This window comes from Rhipicephalus microplus, chromosome 5 (genome assembly GCF_043290135.1).
Source record: "Rhipicephalus microplus isolate Deutch F79 chromosome 5, USDA_Rmic, whole genome shotgun sequence".
NCBI classification, from domain to species: Eukaryota; Metazoa; Arthropoda; class Arachnida; order Ixodida; family Ixodidae; genus Rhipicephalus; species Rhipicephalus microplus.
Window position 1 is genome coordinate 63,458,311 of NC_134704.1, and position 18,229 is coordinate 63,476,539.

The 18,229-nt window shown below is 46.8% G+C and overlaps 1 protein-coding gene across 5 annotated transcripts in view; it reads right to left on the reverse strand.

Moving 5' to 3' along the window:
* LOC119174469 (ubiquitin carboxyl-terminal hydrolase 15) overlaps positions 1–18,229 on the reverse strand; it is a 56,970-nt gene that overhangs the window by 4,833 nt on the left and 33,908 nt on the right. For 3 of the 5 annotated variants that reach the window (XM_075895603.1, XM_075895602.1, XM_075895601.1), the window contains 5 exons: positions 17,441–17,500; positions 15,022–15,057; positions 12,483–12,745; positions 1,594–1,856; positions 85–188 (listed from right to left, as the gene is read on the reverse strand). In XM_075895603.1, the coding sequence (XP_075751718.1) occupies positions 85–188; positions 1,594–1,856; positions 12,483–12,745; positions 15,022–15,057; positions 17,441–17,500 (726 nt within the window). The remainder of the gene's footprint in view (positions 1–84; positions 189–1,593; positions 1,857–12,482; positions 12,746–15,021; positions 15,058–17,440; positions 17,501–18,229) is intronic. The other 2 variants (XM_037425381.2, XM_037425383.2) reach the window with 2 other exon arrangements.

An 18,229-nucleotide genomic window follows, 5' to 3' on the forward strand; every position in this document is an offset into this window, starting at 1 on the left:
TTTCTCAAGTGCCATGGTAACGAAACAATGAGAGGCAAAGTGTCTATAATGTCCATGTGCAAAGTTTACAATGTCCATACTCACAGTGACCAGCTCCCAGGCCACCGTAGTGGTTAGCGACAGCTATCAGGTCATAGACTGCTCGCTCGTGCTTTCTGTTGATGATGTAGTCATCCATGCAGAGATCACTGCAACAAAATGCAGGCATCAATTTAGCAGAAAGTGCGACAAAAATGTACAAGCATTAGATCAAGAGATGGTGCATTGGCGGCATAGAGCTACTCAGTCTGTAACTGTGAGAATGATCCACCATGTCACCTGCAAAGGTGCAGGCCATGCACCTCAATGCACGACTTTAGACTGATGCCGCAGCGTTGGCACTGATCACATACAAATAAGACTACTGACCCGAAAATTCGCTTTTTCTGTTGAAATAAGCACCCAATAACAGACTTGTCCGGGTGGGAAACTAGGGGTGTGTGAACAGCAACAATACCCTACTTTGGCTTGAGTTGAATCTAAGTGGGGTGGAATAAATTCAAAGTGAATAGATTGAGTGGTTACCAGCTGTCACCCTTAGCAAAAATAATCCTTATTAGTGCACTTATGATATACAATGTCCTCCCAGAGAATCATTTGATAGGTTTTTATCGCCGAAAAGGGCATTAGAAAACATACAGAACACACAGAAACAGATACCCCCCCCCCCCCCCCCCCCCAAAAGAGTTCTCATAAAAGAAAACTAACTGCACCTCGTGCTGCACAAAAATGTTCTCTATTCTTGAACTTAGAATGGCATCTGTGGTTGAAAATATGCTTTCACGTGTTGCTGATACCTGTGGGCCACACTTAAAGTACACAGGTGAAAAAGACCGTCTTTGATCTTCCCAAGTGGGTTCTCCCAGTGGGGAGGGAAGAAACAGTCTGGGGTACCTCGGAAAGTTAGCTTTGATGAAATCTTGGATATAGTTTTGAGCAGCATATGAAGCAAAGCTCGCAAAACAAATCCGTGCCTATGAAGGCTCCCTCAAAGAGGCCATCCAAGGATGTGTTGGATTCACTTGGTGGTTCATGGCATACAAAACACCCCACAGTCTAAGCCAAAGTATGCAACAGCTTTTGCATTATGCCCTCATGAAAGTGCAGCCCAGAATCTATCCTATGACCTGTTGCTCAGCAGAAATGCCCTATAGCGACGAATTCATGTTTAAACCCATCTCAAGTCCCATTTACACGCACTCTAGTGTTTTGTTTATTCAGCCAGGCTGCCTGGTTAGGCATCATTGAAGGCCTGTGCTGCATTATTGGAGCAGATCACGACAATGCCATTCAGCAAGAAACCTAAACCACGCAAAAGTGGATTGAGGGCTACATACTAACCCAGCCACATTACTTAGGATTCTTCATAAACCAAAGACGTGTGTCAACAGGCTGTACACAATACCGATGATACACACAAACGTAGCATAAACAGGCTCCACACCCGTTGCACACTAACTTTCACTCAGCAGAAAAGTTGCACAGAAGCAGATTTTGCGGCTTTTCTATACAAGTACATCGTAGCACTTGAGAGGCAAGCCGCATCAGACTCACGTGACGGGGAAGTCAACGTGGGTGTCGATCTTGTCGCGCCAGAACCTATTGTAGGAGAAGCGCTTGAGGTGTATGATGAGCACTCGGGGCAGGCTCCACAGGTCAAACTTCTTGGTGGCCTGCTTGTGGCTGCGGCATGTGGGGCAGTACCAGGGGTCCTCGGCACCCAGCTTCTCGGTTGTCGTGAACAGCTCCAGGCACTCGCGCAGCTGTAGCTGTCGTTTCACCGCTCGCTGGTGCACAGACTCGTGGATCAGCACGTCCTGCATGGCACACGCTCTTATCATTAGAACTAAAGCTTAACTTGTATGCTGAACCAAGCACGCCAAGGCTAATGCTAAGAAATACACCAACACAGGCTGCATTTTTGTCTAATTTACATTAAAAATTTATACTGAATTCAGAGGTTCCAAAGCTCGCTCATGAGGTACACCATAGAGGGAAAACTGGCTAAATTTTGACATGGGCTTTTGAACATGGTCTTAAAAGTGCACGGATGTCTACATTCAGACTCCATCAAATATGGCTACCATGGCTGGGATTACAACTTGTGCCCTCCTGTACTCTCAACTTATGTGTAGTCCCTGCATTACAGTGCAAAGACTGCTTGCTCAGGGGCATTCCTTCCGGCAAGTGTTTGTACACTATCCATGCACGCCCATGGTTAGAGTACCTTCCACACAAGCAAAACAGAGAAATACAAAGCCAACGTTAATGTCTATACAGTCATAATTTGCAGAGTAATTCAGTAATCTGTTTGTTCCCATCGCATATCAGCTGTGTTGACTAGATGCCCTCGTTGTTCAACTATGATATGTCCGATCAACTGCTTGGGAAGTTCCAAAAGAGTAGCTAAACACATGAGCATTGGTTCATTGGGCTAGCCATCGTATGTTCAGGTTATTAGTGAAAGGTACGGCGGGACAAAGTGGCATACAAGGACAAGCAATGGCAATTTGACCAGTCATCTTCTGACGAGTGCCACAAGTCTCGACGGCAACATACAAGATGCCAGGAAAAATCCTAAATCGCAGTTCGACTTGACCGAGCAGCCAATAGTCCTCGAGCCCAACGTTGATCTGTTGCTGCTCAATGTAGAAATTAGACCCCAGAGAATTCAATTTTGGGTGCAAAGCAAGTTCAAATATTGACATTTACAATTCCCTGCTAGAATTCATGGTAGTACATAATGCCACGTTCCATTTCCCAAGTTTTTGTTATCGTCCGAAAACACCGCACGATTCTCAGCGCAAACCGCGCCTGCAGTTTTCTAGAAGGTTCCGGACTGTAGTAGATCATTTCGATAAGATCACGCCCACTGTGCGAGCGGTACAGATTGTTCTGGAAGCTACGCCACCGCCAGCGATAACGCTAGAACATTCGACGGCAAGAGTATAAATGCCGACGCGCTTCGCCGCTTGTCAGTTGTTGATCGAAGGCCGACGCTCCATTCGCCGCTATCAGTCTGAGACTGCAATCTGTGCGAGACTGCTGCTGTAATTGGACTTTCTGTTTACCGGGCACAGGTTCGCCCAAATAAACAGTTATATTCCAACAAGAAGTCTCCTGTCTTCGGCCACGTCACGACCCCGTGACATTTGGTGGAGATGCTGCTTCGTTCATGTACCGGACGCCCCCGTCAAGCCGTGAACCCAGCCCACGTCGCGGAGAAGACACCGACGCCAACCAGGAGCAGCGAACAAGCCGCCGACAGCAAGGGCTACCACCGGAGTACGGGCTTCTACACGACAAGCCGCGGAAGACCAAGGCCATGACCGCGACTGCAGCGACAATGACCACCGCAGCGTCCCAGCCCACGATGGTCATGCATCAACCCAGGGAACCACCAATTTTCCATGGGTCATCGTTCGAAGACCCGGAGTCCTGGCTAGAGACATACGAGCGTGTGGCCGCTCTCAACCACTGGGACCATGACGAAAAATTGCGTCGTGTGTTCTTCTATTTAGAAGACACCGCAAGGACCTGGCTCGAAAATCGGGAGTCCACGCTCCGAACGTGGGATGTTTTCTGCGGCGCATTCCTGCAAACGTTCGCGAGCGTTGCTCGAAAAGAGAGGGCCGCTGCTTTATTAGAGACCCGGGTTCAGCTACCAAATGAAAATGTTGCCATTTTCACAGAAGAAATGACCCGACTATTCCGTCACGCTGACCCAGACATGCCTGAGGAGAAAAAAGTTCGTTTCCTCATGCGAGGGGTCAAACAGGAGCTCTTCGCGGGGCTGATGAGAAACCCACCGAAAACCGTCCAAGAATTTGTAGCCGAAGCGACCACTATTGAAAAGACCCTGGACATGCGCACCAGACAGTATAATCGTCGCCTGACTGCAGACTGCGCTGCTGCTCAAGCCAGTAACTCCGGAGACCTGCGTGAAACGATCCGAGCGATCGTGCGGGAAGAGCTGCGCAAGCTGTTGCCTTCGGCGCAGCCTCAAGTGGATTCGATCGCCGACATTGTGCGAGAAGAAGTTCGGCAATCGCTTCAAATTCCCCACGCACCGCTGCCCGAGCCGGAAGCTATGAGCTACGCCGCTGCACTGCGCCACAACGCTACTCCCCGTCCACGCCAAAACGCCGCCCCATCGCACTTCCGTCGACAGACGCCACCGCCGCCACCACCCCCACCGACGTCATACCGTTCGCCAGCGGCCCAGCGCAGTGCACCGAGGAAGACTGACGTCTGGCGCACCCCTGACCATCGCCCGCTCTGCTACCACTGCGGCGAGGCCGGACACACATACCGCCGTTGCCAGTACCGACAGATGGGATTGCGTGGCTTCGCCGTCAATGCACCGCGCCCACAGCCAGGAGAACGACCACGTGACATCGCCGACTACCTGACAGGAACTCGGTGGACACCACGAAGCCCTTCGCGTTCGCCGTCGCCCAGCCGCCGCACGTCACCGCACCACCGACAGTACTCTGGCCCGACGCGGGGCCGGTCTCCTAGCCCGTATCCGGGAAACTAAGGGCAGCAACCGGTGGAGGTGCGGTTGCTGTGCGACGAACTACCGAAGATCCTCCGACGACGACGACGCTGCGACGGAGCTTTCCGAACAGAACGCTAACCAGGCAAAGCCTTGACGGCGAAAGCTCACTTACCGATGGTGGCCTGACGACGCAACATGGAAGCAGCGGAACAAGTCGACAAAGCCGTGACCCGACGCCACGCCCTAACTGTAATGCGAGACGGCGAATTAGCGACCTCGACGTTCTTATCGACGGCCACAGTGTGACCGCTCTCGTCGATACTGGAGCCGACTATTCTGTCATCAGTGGGTCGTTCGCCGCGAAGTTAAAGAAAGTTAGGACAGCTTGGAAAGGCCCTGAAATCCGCACAGCCGGAGGTCATCTCGTAACGCTTGCAGGAATCTGCACAGCGAGAGTCACCATTAACGGCCGTATTTATCCTACAGACTTCGTAGTCCTACAGCGTTGCTCGAGAGATGTCATCCTTGGCATGGACTTCTTATGCCTCCATGGTGCTGTCATCAACCTAAAAACAAAGTCGATAACGTTATCCACAGAAGAAGCACTACCGCCGCGCACGCCGTCTAGACACCATGCCTTGAATGTGCTGGAAGAACAAGTCACCATTCCGCCTCGCTCAAGCGTCATTATTTCAGTCGGCGCTCCTGAATCACCTGACTTCGAAGGCGTCGTTGAAGGCAGTCAGCATCTGTTGGTCACCCGAAATATTTGCGTCGCAAGAGGAATTGCAAAGTTGCGGGGAGGCAAAGCAACGGTTATGCTCACAAATTTCAGCAATGAGTACAAACATGTGAACAAAGGAACAACGGTCGCATACATCGAAGAAATTGTCGAAGCCACCAGTGCTTTCGCCCTCGCTGATTCTGTGGAATCTGCTCAGAGGAACCAAGCCCCTCCCATAGCTTTCGACGTCAATCCCAGACTTCCGAACGATAAGCAAGAACAGCTCAAGGCCCTGCTCCTGCAATACGAAGATTGCTTTTCGTCGTCATCGAAAATTCGGCAGACCCCAATCACGAAACATCGCATCATAACCGAAGAAAATGCCAGACCACTCCGTCAGAGTCCCTACAGGGTTTCGACGCGAGAACGTGAGGCCATCAAGAGACAAGTTGATGAAATGCTGCAGGATGATATTATCCAGCCGTCCAACAGCCCATGGGCATCCCCCGTGGTGTTAGTGAAGAAAAAGGATGGGACCCTACGTTTCTGCGTCGATTATCGCCGCCTGAACAAAATCACAAGAAAGGACGTGTATCCTCTCCCACGAATAGACGACGCACTTGATCGGCTCCATAACGCCAAGTACTTTTCGTCAATGGACCTCAAGACTGGCTATTGGCAAATCGAAGTCGACGAAAGAGACCGAGAGAAGACGGCGTTTATAACACCGGACGGCCTCTTCGAGTTTAAGGTGATGCCCTTCGGCCTTTGCTCAGCGCCTGCAACTTTTCAACGCGTTATGGATACAGTACTGGCAGGATTGAAGTGGCAGACTTGCCTTGTGTACTTGGACGACGTCGTCGTGTTTTCCTCGAGTTTCGACGAGCATCTTCGGCGCCTTGAAGCTGTACTTCAAGCCATCAAGACTTCCGGACTCACACTGAAGCCAGAAAAGTGCAGATTTGCGTATGAAGAGCTCTTGTTTCTGGGGCACGTTATCAGCAAGTCTGGAGTTCGTCCTGATCCACGGAAAACAGCCGCCATCGCCGAATTCCCGCCGCCCACTGACAAGAAAGCCGTGCGCCGATTTCTGGGCCTGTGCGCCTATTATAGGCGGTTCGTGAAAAACTTCGCCCGCATCGCCGATCCTCTCACTAACCTTACCAAGGCCGACGTAGAGTTCAAGTGGGAAACGCCACAGGAACACGCTTTCCAGAAGCTTAAACATCGCCTCCAGACGCCTCCGTTACTTGCCCATTTCGACGAATTCGCCGAGACAGAAATACATACTGACGCAAGCAGCGTAGGTCTTGGCGCCGTTCTTGTGCAGAGGGCTGACGGACTTGAAAGGGTTATTAGTTACGCCAGCCGATCGCTATCCAAAGCAGAAGCAAATTATTCCACAACAGAAAAGGAGTGCCTCGCCATTATCTGGGCTACGTCGAAATTTCGCCCATACCTCTACGGCAGGCCCTTCAAAGTTGTGAGCGACCACCACGCCTTGTGTTGGCTAGCCAATTTGAAGGACCCTTCAGGTCGCCTCGCACGATGGAGCCTGAGACTTCAAGAATATGATATTACTGTCATTTACAAGTCCGGCAAAAAACACTCCGACGCCGACTGTCTCTCTCGTGCGCCTGTTGACCAACCGCTACCTGACGACCCGGATGACGACTACTTCTTGGGAACGATAACTACCGACGACTTCGCTGAACAACAGCGGGCCGACCCGGAACTTAAGGCCCTAATAGAATACCTCGAAGGCAGGACCGCCGAAGTCCCGAAGGTATTCAAGCGCGCACTTGCGTCGTTTTTTCTACGAAACGGTCTTCTACAAAAGAAAAACTTTTCACCGCTTCGGGCTAAGTATCTCCTTGTGGTGCCTTCAGCTCTGCGACCAGAACTCCTGCAGGCCCTGCACGACGATCCGACGGCAGGGCACCTTGGTGTTTCTCGCACGCTCGCGAGGATACAAGAAAGGTACTACTGGCCACGTCTTACCACCGACGTCACTCGTTATGTGAGGACATGCCGGGACTGTCAGCGACGCAAGACACCGCCGACAAGGCCAGCGGGACTTCTGCAGCCAATTGATCCACCTTGCCGACCTTTCCAGCAGATTGGTATGGACCTACTGGGGCCGTTCCCGACGTCGGCTTTCGGAAACAAGTGGATCGTGGTAGCCACCGACTACCTCACCCGCTACTCCGAGACAAAAGCCCTGCCAAAAGGCAGTGCATCCGAGGTAGCTAAGTTCTTCGTCGAAAATATCGTCCTACGTCACGGCGCCCCGGAGGTCCTTATCACCGACAGAGGAACGGCATTCACTGCCGACTTAACTCAAGCGATCTTGGCATACAGCCAAACAAACCACCGCCGGACCACAGCGTACCACCCACAGACCAACGGCCTCACCGAGCGGCTTAACAAGACGATCGCCGACATGCTGTCAATGTACGTCGATGTCGAACACAAGACGTGGGATGCCATTCTTCCGTATGTGACCTTCGCATACAACACGGCGGTGCAGGAGACGACGCAGATATCTCCATACAAATTGGTCTACGGAAGGAGCCCGACAACGACGCTCGATGCCATGTTACCCAACGTCACCGACGAAGAAAACCTCGATGTGAGCGAGTACCTTCAACGCGCCGAAGAAGCCCGACAACTTGCGCGTCTCCGTATCAAGAATCAACAGACGACCGACAGCCACCGTTACAACCTTCGACGACGCTTCGTGGAATACCAGCCCGGTGAACGTGTTTGGGTGTGGACGCCGATACGCCGACGTGGACTAAGTGAAAAGCTTCTGCGACGGTACTTCGGACCGTACAGGGTGGTTCGACGGCTCGGCCCACTTGATTACGAGGTTGTCCCCGACGGCATCACGAACTCTCAACGACGCCGATCGCGACCTGAAGTCGTCCATATCGCGCGCCTCAAGCCGTTTCATGCGCGTTAACAAACTGAACTAGTGTTTTTCGTCTTATTGTTGTATCGTAATTTATTCATTGTACTTTCTTGCATTATTATTGTACTTTCATCTTTAGTTAAAGCATCGGGACGATGCCTTTTTCAGAGAGGGGCAATGCCACGTTCCATTTCCCAAGTTTTTGTTATCGTCCGAAAACATCGCACGATTCTCAGCGCAAACCGCGCCTGCAGTTTTCTAGAAGGTTCCGGACTGTAGTAGATCATTTCGATAAGATCACGCCCACTGTGCGAGCGGTACAGATTGTTCTGGAAGCTACGCCACCGCCAGCGATAACGCTAGAACATTCGACGGCAAGAGTATAAATGCCGACGCGCTTCGCCGCTTGTCAGTTGTTGATCGAAGGCCGACGCTCCGTTCGCCGCTATCAGTCTGAGACTGCAATCTGTGCGAGACTGCTGCTGTAATTGGACTTTCTGTTTACCGGGCACAGGTTCGCCCAAATAAACAGTTATATTCCAACAAGAAGTCTCCTGTCTTCGGCCACGTCACGACCCCGTGACAATATCATGCTTGGCATCAGGTTGATGACGAACGTATGTATATTTACTTTTTGGCACTTTGCCTTAAGTATACTACTACGTGCCGCAGACTTTTTATAAATGGATGGGATTCAGTGCTGTCATATTGGGTTGTTAACCAAGCCATCTTGTATCTCGAACTAAACGAACAGTGCTATGGTGGCATATGCACATAGAAAATGGTTTGGTTGGTGCATTTGACCTTTACTGATGCACACACAACATACAAAAATAAAACATCCATTTGACAACACAAAATGGCGGTGTCCTTATGCAGGGGTTGAACATGGTACATGAATTTGGGAGCAGTCCTGAGAGCAGCCAGAAGTGCTTTTTGTAGCAGGCTAGGAGCAGTAGCCAAAAATGTTGTGTATCTGGCTTGGAGCAGCCAGCAAGATATTATGGAACGAGTTTTGAGCAGCCAGACGAGCCTTTTTGAGCAAGTTTCGAAGAACATCCGGAACAGATTTAGCCCATTCAAAATAATTGTGAAGTCAACATCTGTTCAACGCTGCATTTTTCAGACACTCCACTATAACCTCAGTATGGCGATAGAAATTATACAGACACTCCCGACGGGTTTAATGTACCCCCGCACACCATATGTTCTATTCGCGGGTAAAAGCCCGTGAGCAAGAACGTTGAAAGTAGTTGAAGCAAAGATCAAACGGTCCAGCCCATCTTCGCCGCTTGGAGGGCGCGTGCGATAACATCCGATACCCCCGCCCGGGAGGCTCGTAGTCGTAGTAAACAGGAAGAACTCCACCCGTTTTAGAAGATGGTGGAAAAAAAAAAGAGGAAGGGGGCAGGCACTGCTCGAGCAACAACTATATTAAAGGGGCAGCCTGGTCTTTGGGACCAAAAAGTGACAAAAAAAAATCATTTTTAAAATTGGCATATTTGGTTTCTGCAAGTATTTTTCTATCTCTCTGCAAATTTTCACGCACCAGGAAGTAGCAATTTTTTTGTAATGTCATTCTAACTGTCCAGATTCTTGGTGCCGTTAACATGCAGAACCTGCAAAAAAAGGGGGAACTGACTTTGAGGCTTCTTTATAATTTGTCAGCACCTGTGTCTAAAGCTCTACTACCACATTATGATTGATTGATATGTGAGATTTAACGTCCCAAAACTACCATATGATTATGAGACACGCCATAGTGGAGGGCTCTGGAAATTTCGACCACCTGGGGTTCCTTAACAGCACCTTTATGGGGATTGCAAAACATGCGCACCATGATTGTTGCTTTTTGAAGAAACTGTGTTTTCAGTTTTTTTTTCATTTTTCTTAAAAAAGTAAATTTGCGACTATTAAATTTTGAGGCCTCGATATCTCTGCAGCTAGGGCAGGTACAACAATATTTCTCTTTGCAGTGGAAACCTGTATGTGGGTAGAATACAAGTATGGGAGCAGAATTTAGAGCACATGCCTTTTTAATTATTTACTCATCAAAATTGTAACACAATTCAAACTGTTTTTCAAAATGGATAGTTCATTTTGCTATAAAATAACCGATAATTGTCTAAAAACAAAAAACTCTTCCATACTTTCACTCTATAGTCATTAATCTATGTTGGCATATCTTAAATATCAATTTTAATTAAGCTTTTTTTTTATGGCGGCCTTAAACAATAGGGGGTGAACTTAAGTTATCTCAGGAACAAGGTAAGTTACAGGAAAACTAATTAAATACTTGAAATCAGCAGAAAAACTGCATAACCCTGTGCAGTTTGATCAACAACACTGAAGAAATAAAAAATGTCTAAGACCAGTCTGCCCCCTTAACTTTGCTTCTAAGCGCCTGGTTGCGACTGCTGGCGCGTACGCTAGCTCGGCAGCCATCAGCGGGAGACTCGCATACACTTTTACGCGCTGCACTCAAACGGCGAAGAGACTTCGCGAAAAGTGTTGCTCTCCTTGAAGTTGCTGTACACCAGCGTTTTGTACAGTTACGTGAGATTGGATCCAAAAGAGTTATCTCCCAGCCTCACTTCATTTAACATTACAATTTGCTACTATTTTAGTTATGTACAGTTGCCCATGATTTTTTGTTCTTACAGCGAAAGCTGTATACGGCTAGGAGAAATGAAAACCGTTTGGAATCGGTGTCACGAGCGATCTCCATTGGCTGTGCTATCAGTTACGTTGTTCCCAGCCCGTGCGCCGTCGTCTGTGTTGTGAGTGAGAATTTCCATCCCGTCGCAGTTGCGGCGCCGAGCATGTGCGCATTGGTTTCTCCTGAGAGCTTACACATAGGTAAGCCATGGACAACCCTAGAAGAGCGCTGATAGTGCAAACATGAGAGAGCTCGCATTCACAGGGCCGATGGTGCAGTCAGGGCACAGAAATAGGCCAAGGATGCCAAGGCTGGCAGCAACTCCCTACCAATAATCCAGCAGCCATGGTACATCTTCTAAACCGCAAACGAAAATGCAAGCGGTAATGGCGGGCGGATCCGGCAGACCATGTCGCCGAGTAGGCTCCCGACGTCCAACGCTTGGCGCTGCACTGAACAAGCAGCGTTGCAGCGTCAACGCCCGCGGGAGTTTCTCCAGCATGACTTTGACTTCAGCTGTAACATCTGTAACTACCTGTGGTTTGAGAACAACCTCCGCGACCGACGCAGAGTGAAACACATTTAATCGCTCTTTACGCTCCTTCATGACCGTGATCATGCGAAGCACAATGTGCGGCATGTCGAATATAAACACTGTGATAAACCTAAGCCAAACGTGTGCCTAACCTCATTAAGAAGCAAGAACATGCAGCCAATAATTGTGAAAGGCTTCAGTGCCACATCGGGTTAAACCCACTGCTAAATACTGGGGCGACACGTTCCAGATTTTGCTGGTCAACCATTTGTACGGAGTGCTTGGGTGGGCGGTGATTTCTTTTTAAACTTCAACACGGGAGCATTAAGTGCCGAGTTGATAAGGGCAAAGCACAGCAGCCAAATGAACAAGAATACGCACACACACTCAATGAGCAGTCATGTGCACCTGTCTTTGCTAGGCTGCTCCAAGAACCGGACACCTCCAACCTTCTTTTGAGCAGCGTTACTGCTACGCTTTATTTCTTTTCTGAACACTGTTATCGTGTCATAAAAAAAAATTTCACCGGAGTTGTGAAGCAATGAATGCGATAGCAAAAAATTGTAAAGCCAGCAGTCAACTATTTTAGGTCCGATATTGCGTAACTCTACAAAACGCTGGTGTATAAGGATATAGCTGTGCCGGGGAGAGATGCTTTTGTCACAGTCTCTTCAAGTTGAGAGCGCAGCACATTGAAGGATTCACAAGCTATTTGCGCTGATGCCTGCAGTGATCATGCATATATCGATTGCGACCACGCCCTTAGGATCAACGTTCGCGACTGCTCCTAGAGCAATCACAGCCTTTACGAAACCAAAACTATAACCGTTTCAATAAAACCAAAAAGACAATGTGTCAGCCATGTTTCCAGACGACTTTTGCACTTCGCGGCTCAATTCTGATGCTGCAGCGCATTGCGGCGCTGGTAGGAGAGTTTGGCGCAGCAGAGATGGTTCGGACCAGGTTCGCACAAGTAAGCAAGCTTGGCGCACAAAGGCGCAGCTGTTCCACCCGTGTTTATGTCTTCAGCATAATCGCCTATACAATCCTCGTCTACCATCTTTACTAGCAAAAGTAAAGAATTTGCCCGCTTGAGATGGAAGCACTCACGTCCGCTTTTGCCTCATCAAAGTACTGTGCGCGAACTCTGGGCAGCCAGTCGGCCCCCAAGTATGTGCGGGGCGCCAGCTTCAAAGGCTGGCCATTGTCCACCAGGGAGGCCAGGTTGAGCGAGCTGTTCTCGTTGATGCAGTGTAGCGTGAACAGGCGCCGCCGCTTGCTCTGGCACTCCTTGGGTGGTGGCTCGGGCGATGTCTCAGGGGGCATCTCTTCATCCGTGTCTGCAAACAGCTCGTCCTGGCCGTTGTGAAGCTCTGCATTTGAAACCCCAGCGGGATGCCGTACACGTGTAAAAGAAAAAGGAAAGGAAACGTAAAAAGAAACGTGCAAAAGAAAAAGGAAACGTAAAAAGAAACATGAGGTGCAAAGAGAAAGGCACTAAAGGGCTCAACCACCTGCGATAATTTCTCAAGGCAAATGCCCGCATTGAGTTTAGAATGGTGTCTAAAACAACAATGGCAAAAATGCTAAACACGGCCACGCCAGGAACTGTGGGCATCTTCTCACGACTAATTGTTTGTTGTAGACTTGTTCACAATTGCAACGCCACAACCAAATTTTCACCTCAGGGTGGCTTAAGGGTTCCTTAAAGCTGGCTCTGCAGGAGCCATGCAACAATGCTTCAAATCAAGATAACACATCACTAGACAAGAATCTGTCGACTGGCTATATGTTCCTAGAAACTTATGTATTGAGACAGAAAATCAAATTAAATTTGTTGTAATGGGCTGTACTGAACTCGCTAGGTTTCCTCTAACGACCTCGGCTGATAGCATGCAATTCGTTAAACTTTTTGACTTGCAAAAAACTAAGCCTTGGATTTAACCACCTACAAACTCAGCTCATCCAACGCAATCTGTTCAACTTCCTGGCTTACGGCAAACTTTCCTCGTAGTACATTTTACCATTTTCAGAGTGCCTCTTGACAAAAGCAGAGGTTTTCAAAGCATGTTTTCTAATTAATTACATAGACATATAAAATAATAAACCGCAACACTTGCTGCACAACTTTTCTGGAGTATTTCTTGCAGATAAACACATCTTACAGAATCTTCTGATGTTATGAAATATTAAGCCAGTGCGGCCCTATTGATCAAACGAAAATAAGCCCTTAAGTGGCTGAGAAAGAACAACTGTTTGGTCAAGTAGGGAAACAGGTGACTCACTGTAGATTCAAGAAATACGGTCTCCTTTAGACGTAATTCATAGTAAAAGCTTTACATTGAAACAGAAAGTCGTTAACATGAAGGAGAAACACATTCGAGTTTTTAGGGTAGGGGTACAAGTCTGTGCCAACTATGTAAAGAAACGTGGGTCTTAAAAAATAATAAATCACAGAAGAATCACTAGTAAGAAAAAACATTCCAGGCCTGAGATTCCTTGCTCTCCCCTTCGAAATATCCCTCCAGCAATGTAGCAAATGAATGCGTATCAGCGAACATTCATGTCGCAATCAGTTACTAGAACACAACCCCCACCACTAAAATCAAAGCAGAAACATAAGCGCTGTCCTCTGGTGCAAAGTTCCCCAAGATACTTTGCATGTGGTCATTTCCTTTCAGTGTTCTCTTGTTCATGCGATCTGCCATTAACACAAACAATCACGACAACTGCAGCACATGTGGGCATGTTAACCCATTAAACATAAATAAAAAGGAAAAGTTCTGAACCATTCTGCTGATTTTTTCACAGCAAACTTCCCGTCCCACTCAACCGATGCTCTGAATCCACTAAGACTTCCTTACTGGAACACGTCACTCTTGCCCTCACTTTGTCAATGGAGAAAACTTGCTCTAAAACAAGCATGAAACCTATCTTTAAGTTTGTCGTTGGTGCTAAAATTCAAATTGCCGTGAAGATGGGCTACAGCATGACAAATTGCTTCGCACACCATAGCCTTGAAGACAAAATACGGCATCACAACAAAAAAGCTAAGAAAGGGGGGGGGGTAAAAAAAGGAGAACTTTAACAGCAGTGCTACCATAGCCATACTTTCAAAATGACACAAGAAAACATAAGACCCTGCTTTGCCTTTGCCTGCTCTAGAGCCAAATCTTGGTACAGGAGCAATAAATTTTTGGCCTAATGAATATGCCAGATGCAATTTGTAACTTGGCTTACAGGGCACTGGAACTTGGTGCAGTATATGGCTTTATAAGTGTTTGCCCATATACTGAGAAAACATGTTCACGTATTTTGTACAGCTATTCCAGAGAAGAAGAAAGCTAGAAAACAATTTGCATCATTAACAAGTTAGTAGTTGCATCATGTGAAAAATATTACAGTTATCCAGAACTTCAAATAAGGTTTTCTTAGTTCTATGTTTAGTAATTTTATTCACATTAAAATTATCAAGAAGGTGGTGCAACTCCTAATTACTCAAGCATATTTGCAAATGAGACTCGAGGATATTAATAAGAGCAAAACTCACGGTAAATAACAATTTAATTACCTACAGAATACGCTGTAAAATGAATACAATTAGCATCGCTCCTCACTGCAAGCCTGTGGCATTTACATGTGCACTTACTTTTTTGGTTTAGGACGAAGAAATGGCCGAAAAGCTCTGCAAGAAGTGCCCGTTAAATTTGTTTTCAGGTCTGCATCTTTTTAACCATTTCAAAGATCTAATTATAGATTAGAAGTCGGCATGAAAATGTAACCCTTACAGCGAATTTCAATCCACATCGAAAAAGAAATTTTCAAAAAATCCATCTTACTATAAAGGGCCCAGGAACACATCTTTAAGAAGGCATCACATGTCTTCATCACTAAGGGGGTTACAAATTGACCGTCGCAAACATCTTTGGAATCCTTCAAATATGAGCAGTGCTACAGAGATTTATTGCACGCTTTAATAGCTTCATTCACCCGTTTTAATGAGCGAATTATCTTGCAAATGAGAAAATGGTAGTCAAAAAGCAAATTAATGTTGGGACTAAGCTGCACCGTCCCCAATTTCTCGTTTTGTTTAGCCATTACAAGGTGCAAAAGTTTTGGGTTAGATTGCAAATGTACCGTCCAGCTTTGGATATTTAAATAAAGTAGGTTGACTTACAATCATGTTAACAAGGTAGCTGCTACACTGGTGATGCAAGTCTTGTGCAGTACATTTCAATCCATACGGATGCGTTGAAAAACCAAGCCTGTGTGAATGGCGAATTTTAGGTTCGAAGCAAATAGTGATTTGGTTAGAATAACTTCAAATCGAATTGGAATAGTACATACAACTTATTTTAACGAAAAACTAGCATTTGTCATGAACCAACTAACCTGCACACTATTTTCTTTATTAAAACCGAGAGAATACATGTGCAAATGCCATTATTTTTGCTACAAAAGAGGCGGAAGCAACTTTCAATAATAGCGGGATTTGACTTTCGGTAGCATGCAAGTGTTAAACCTATAAAACCTGTTGCGTTTTAAAATTTACTATACTTTAAGCATGAAAGCTGGTATAACAAGCTTTTGAATTGAAAAAAAATGAAGAGGCAATGTGAGGGTAAGACGTTCATTTAACCTTGAAATAAGACTTTGCTGCAGTGTGAATTTTTCCTGAATATATGTATTCGCAAAACGGCACTGCAGTGAAACCACGATTACAGAAATGTTACATGCGGATCAGTATTTATGTGTTACGTTTATTTCGAATACTTCGAAATTTTCGATACATTAAATTCAGAGTCGAAGCGAGTTCAAATACGGCAATAATCGTTCGAATATTTGCACAAGCCTGCAAAATAATATGGCACTTACAAATGGTACATTCGGCTGGTCAAAACCGGACAATCGAAACTTATCCGGCGGGCTCATTTCAGTGCACAGCTCTGGATCTCGGTGCACTCTATATTTGCGAACAACTTTTTTTTGGCAATGAAGCAAAGGCTAAAGAGTCTCATAAAACCAATGCTACCACTATTTAAAGGGTCGCTAAAGAGTAAAACAATTTTTCGCCTATTAGTAATGTACAATTTCACAATCCTGAAAACACTATTGTTACCATGACAACACACTTGGTAAGCGGGAAAACACGCAATAAGAAAATGCAGGTAGCGACGCTACCTTAAAATTCTTGCCCAAAAAACCGTAACGTAAGAAATTTTGAAGGCGTTGACTGGATCCTACGTAGCTTCCAATCGATAAAAATGATGTACATTTTAATCTGTGGGTGTTATCGACTTAGTATGTGATGTTTCAGAAAATTCCATCGAGCCACTGCCACGAAAATACCGATAATACATTTTGAAACTCTCACTTTGTACAGGAAGCTCTTTGAGGCAGCACACACCAGTGGAATAATTATATTTGTTCTAGCTTGGAGATTGTCGTTTTGCATTTTTGCAAGCGTGAGTCACCTTTCACTCGTACCTCATAGCTCCAACGTCAAATTGGATTTACGCCTTCAGGTAAGCGTTGTCTCTGGTTTTTCTGCCCACTCACCCGATAAATGGCGACAAATTTTATCCACCAATGGTTGTCTAAGCAGACAAATCAAATGCTAGCAAACGCTTCTGCCGCGCAGCGGTCTCTCTCCACAGTTGTACGAAACGAGCGCCTAACTGGACTACCGGACCTAGGACTGCGCACACAGAAGCTAACCCAAACAGCTTTTGCTTTATTGCCAGGAAAAGTTGTCTGCGAGTGTAGTCTCTCACATCCAATCTTAGGGTGCAACCGAGATCTGTCAAAGTTCTCATTCGTGGCTCTTGCTGCTTGCTTTGATGGTGCAACAAAGGCCAGAGCAGTGTGCACGATGGTTTCCTCAGCATCCGAGTGTTTTTGTTTGTTTGCAACAAAATATATGCCACTGAAATTCCTCTTCCGGTCAACAAATGCTCGGGCAAGAAGCTGCTCCGCAATCTCACAGTCAGAGTTGGAGTGCGGTGGCGACCGACCGAGTGTACCATTGGCTACATCATCTAATAAAGTTTCATCACACAGTGGCTTACTGGGGACCGCCCTCTTCTTCGGTGGAGTCTCAATTTTTTGACGTCGTTTGGAAGAAGGCTCTGAAATACAATACACAAAACTAGGTGTCCAGCGGAGGACTTGTACGTTAAGCTAAATGTTTGCGTACTGCCTACACAACATTAGGCACCCACAAAATGTAAAAAACAACACTGCTCGAAGTCGCACAGTACGAAGAGAGACTGGCTGCAGTGATGACTTGGAGTTTACCTAGCATCGACATCATTCCTTTTTTTTTCTCCCTCCATGTGTTTGGCACATCACTTCTATCAATTCGTTGCAACGCCCAATAGATGTTAAAGTGAAGTGTTTGGAACTGTAATTCACAGCCTTACATCATCTTATTTGCAGATGAGCACAGGTCAATAGTAAACAAAAACAACTGGTCAACGACCGAGCAATGTTGTACAGGCAGAACGAAAGTGACTGAAAAAAAATCAGGAGGAAGCCCACCGACTAGGGAGAAACGAGAAGCAATTAACCGATGGGAGATTTACCTGGAGAAATTATACGTATGCTTCAGTGCATCTCTGTGGTGCAAGCCTACTGCAAGACACACCAGCTGTGAGGTTAATGCCTTGGGATGAGACCTGCCCAGGAGGTTTTATGTGCCCTCATTTTTATTGCACAGAAGGGAAAGCATGGCCACTTCCATGTGGTAAGCTTGAGGGACGTCCCTGAACTATGCAGCAGAACCCCGTTGTCGGCGAGGATGTTATCAGTATCAAATGACCACTCTGCAACTGTACCATATTCAGGTGTGTGCCACG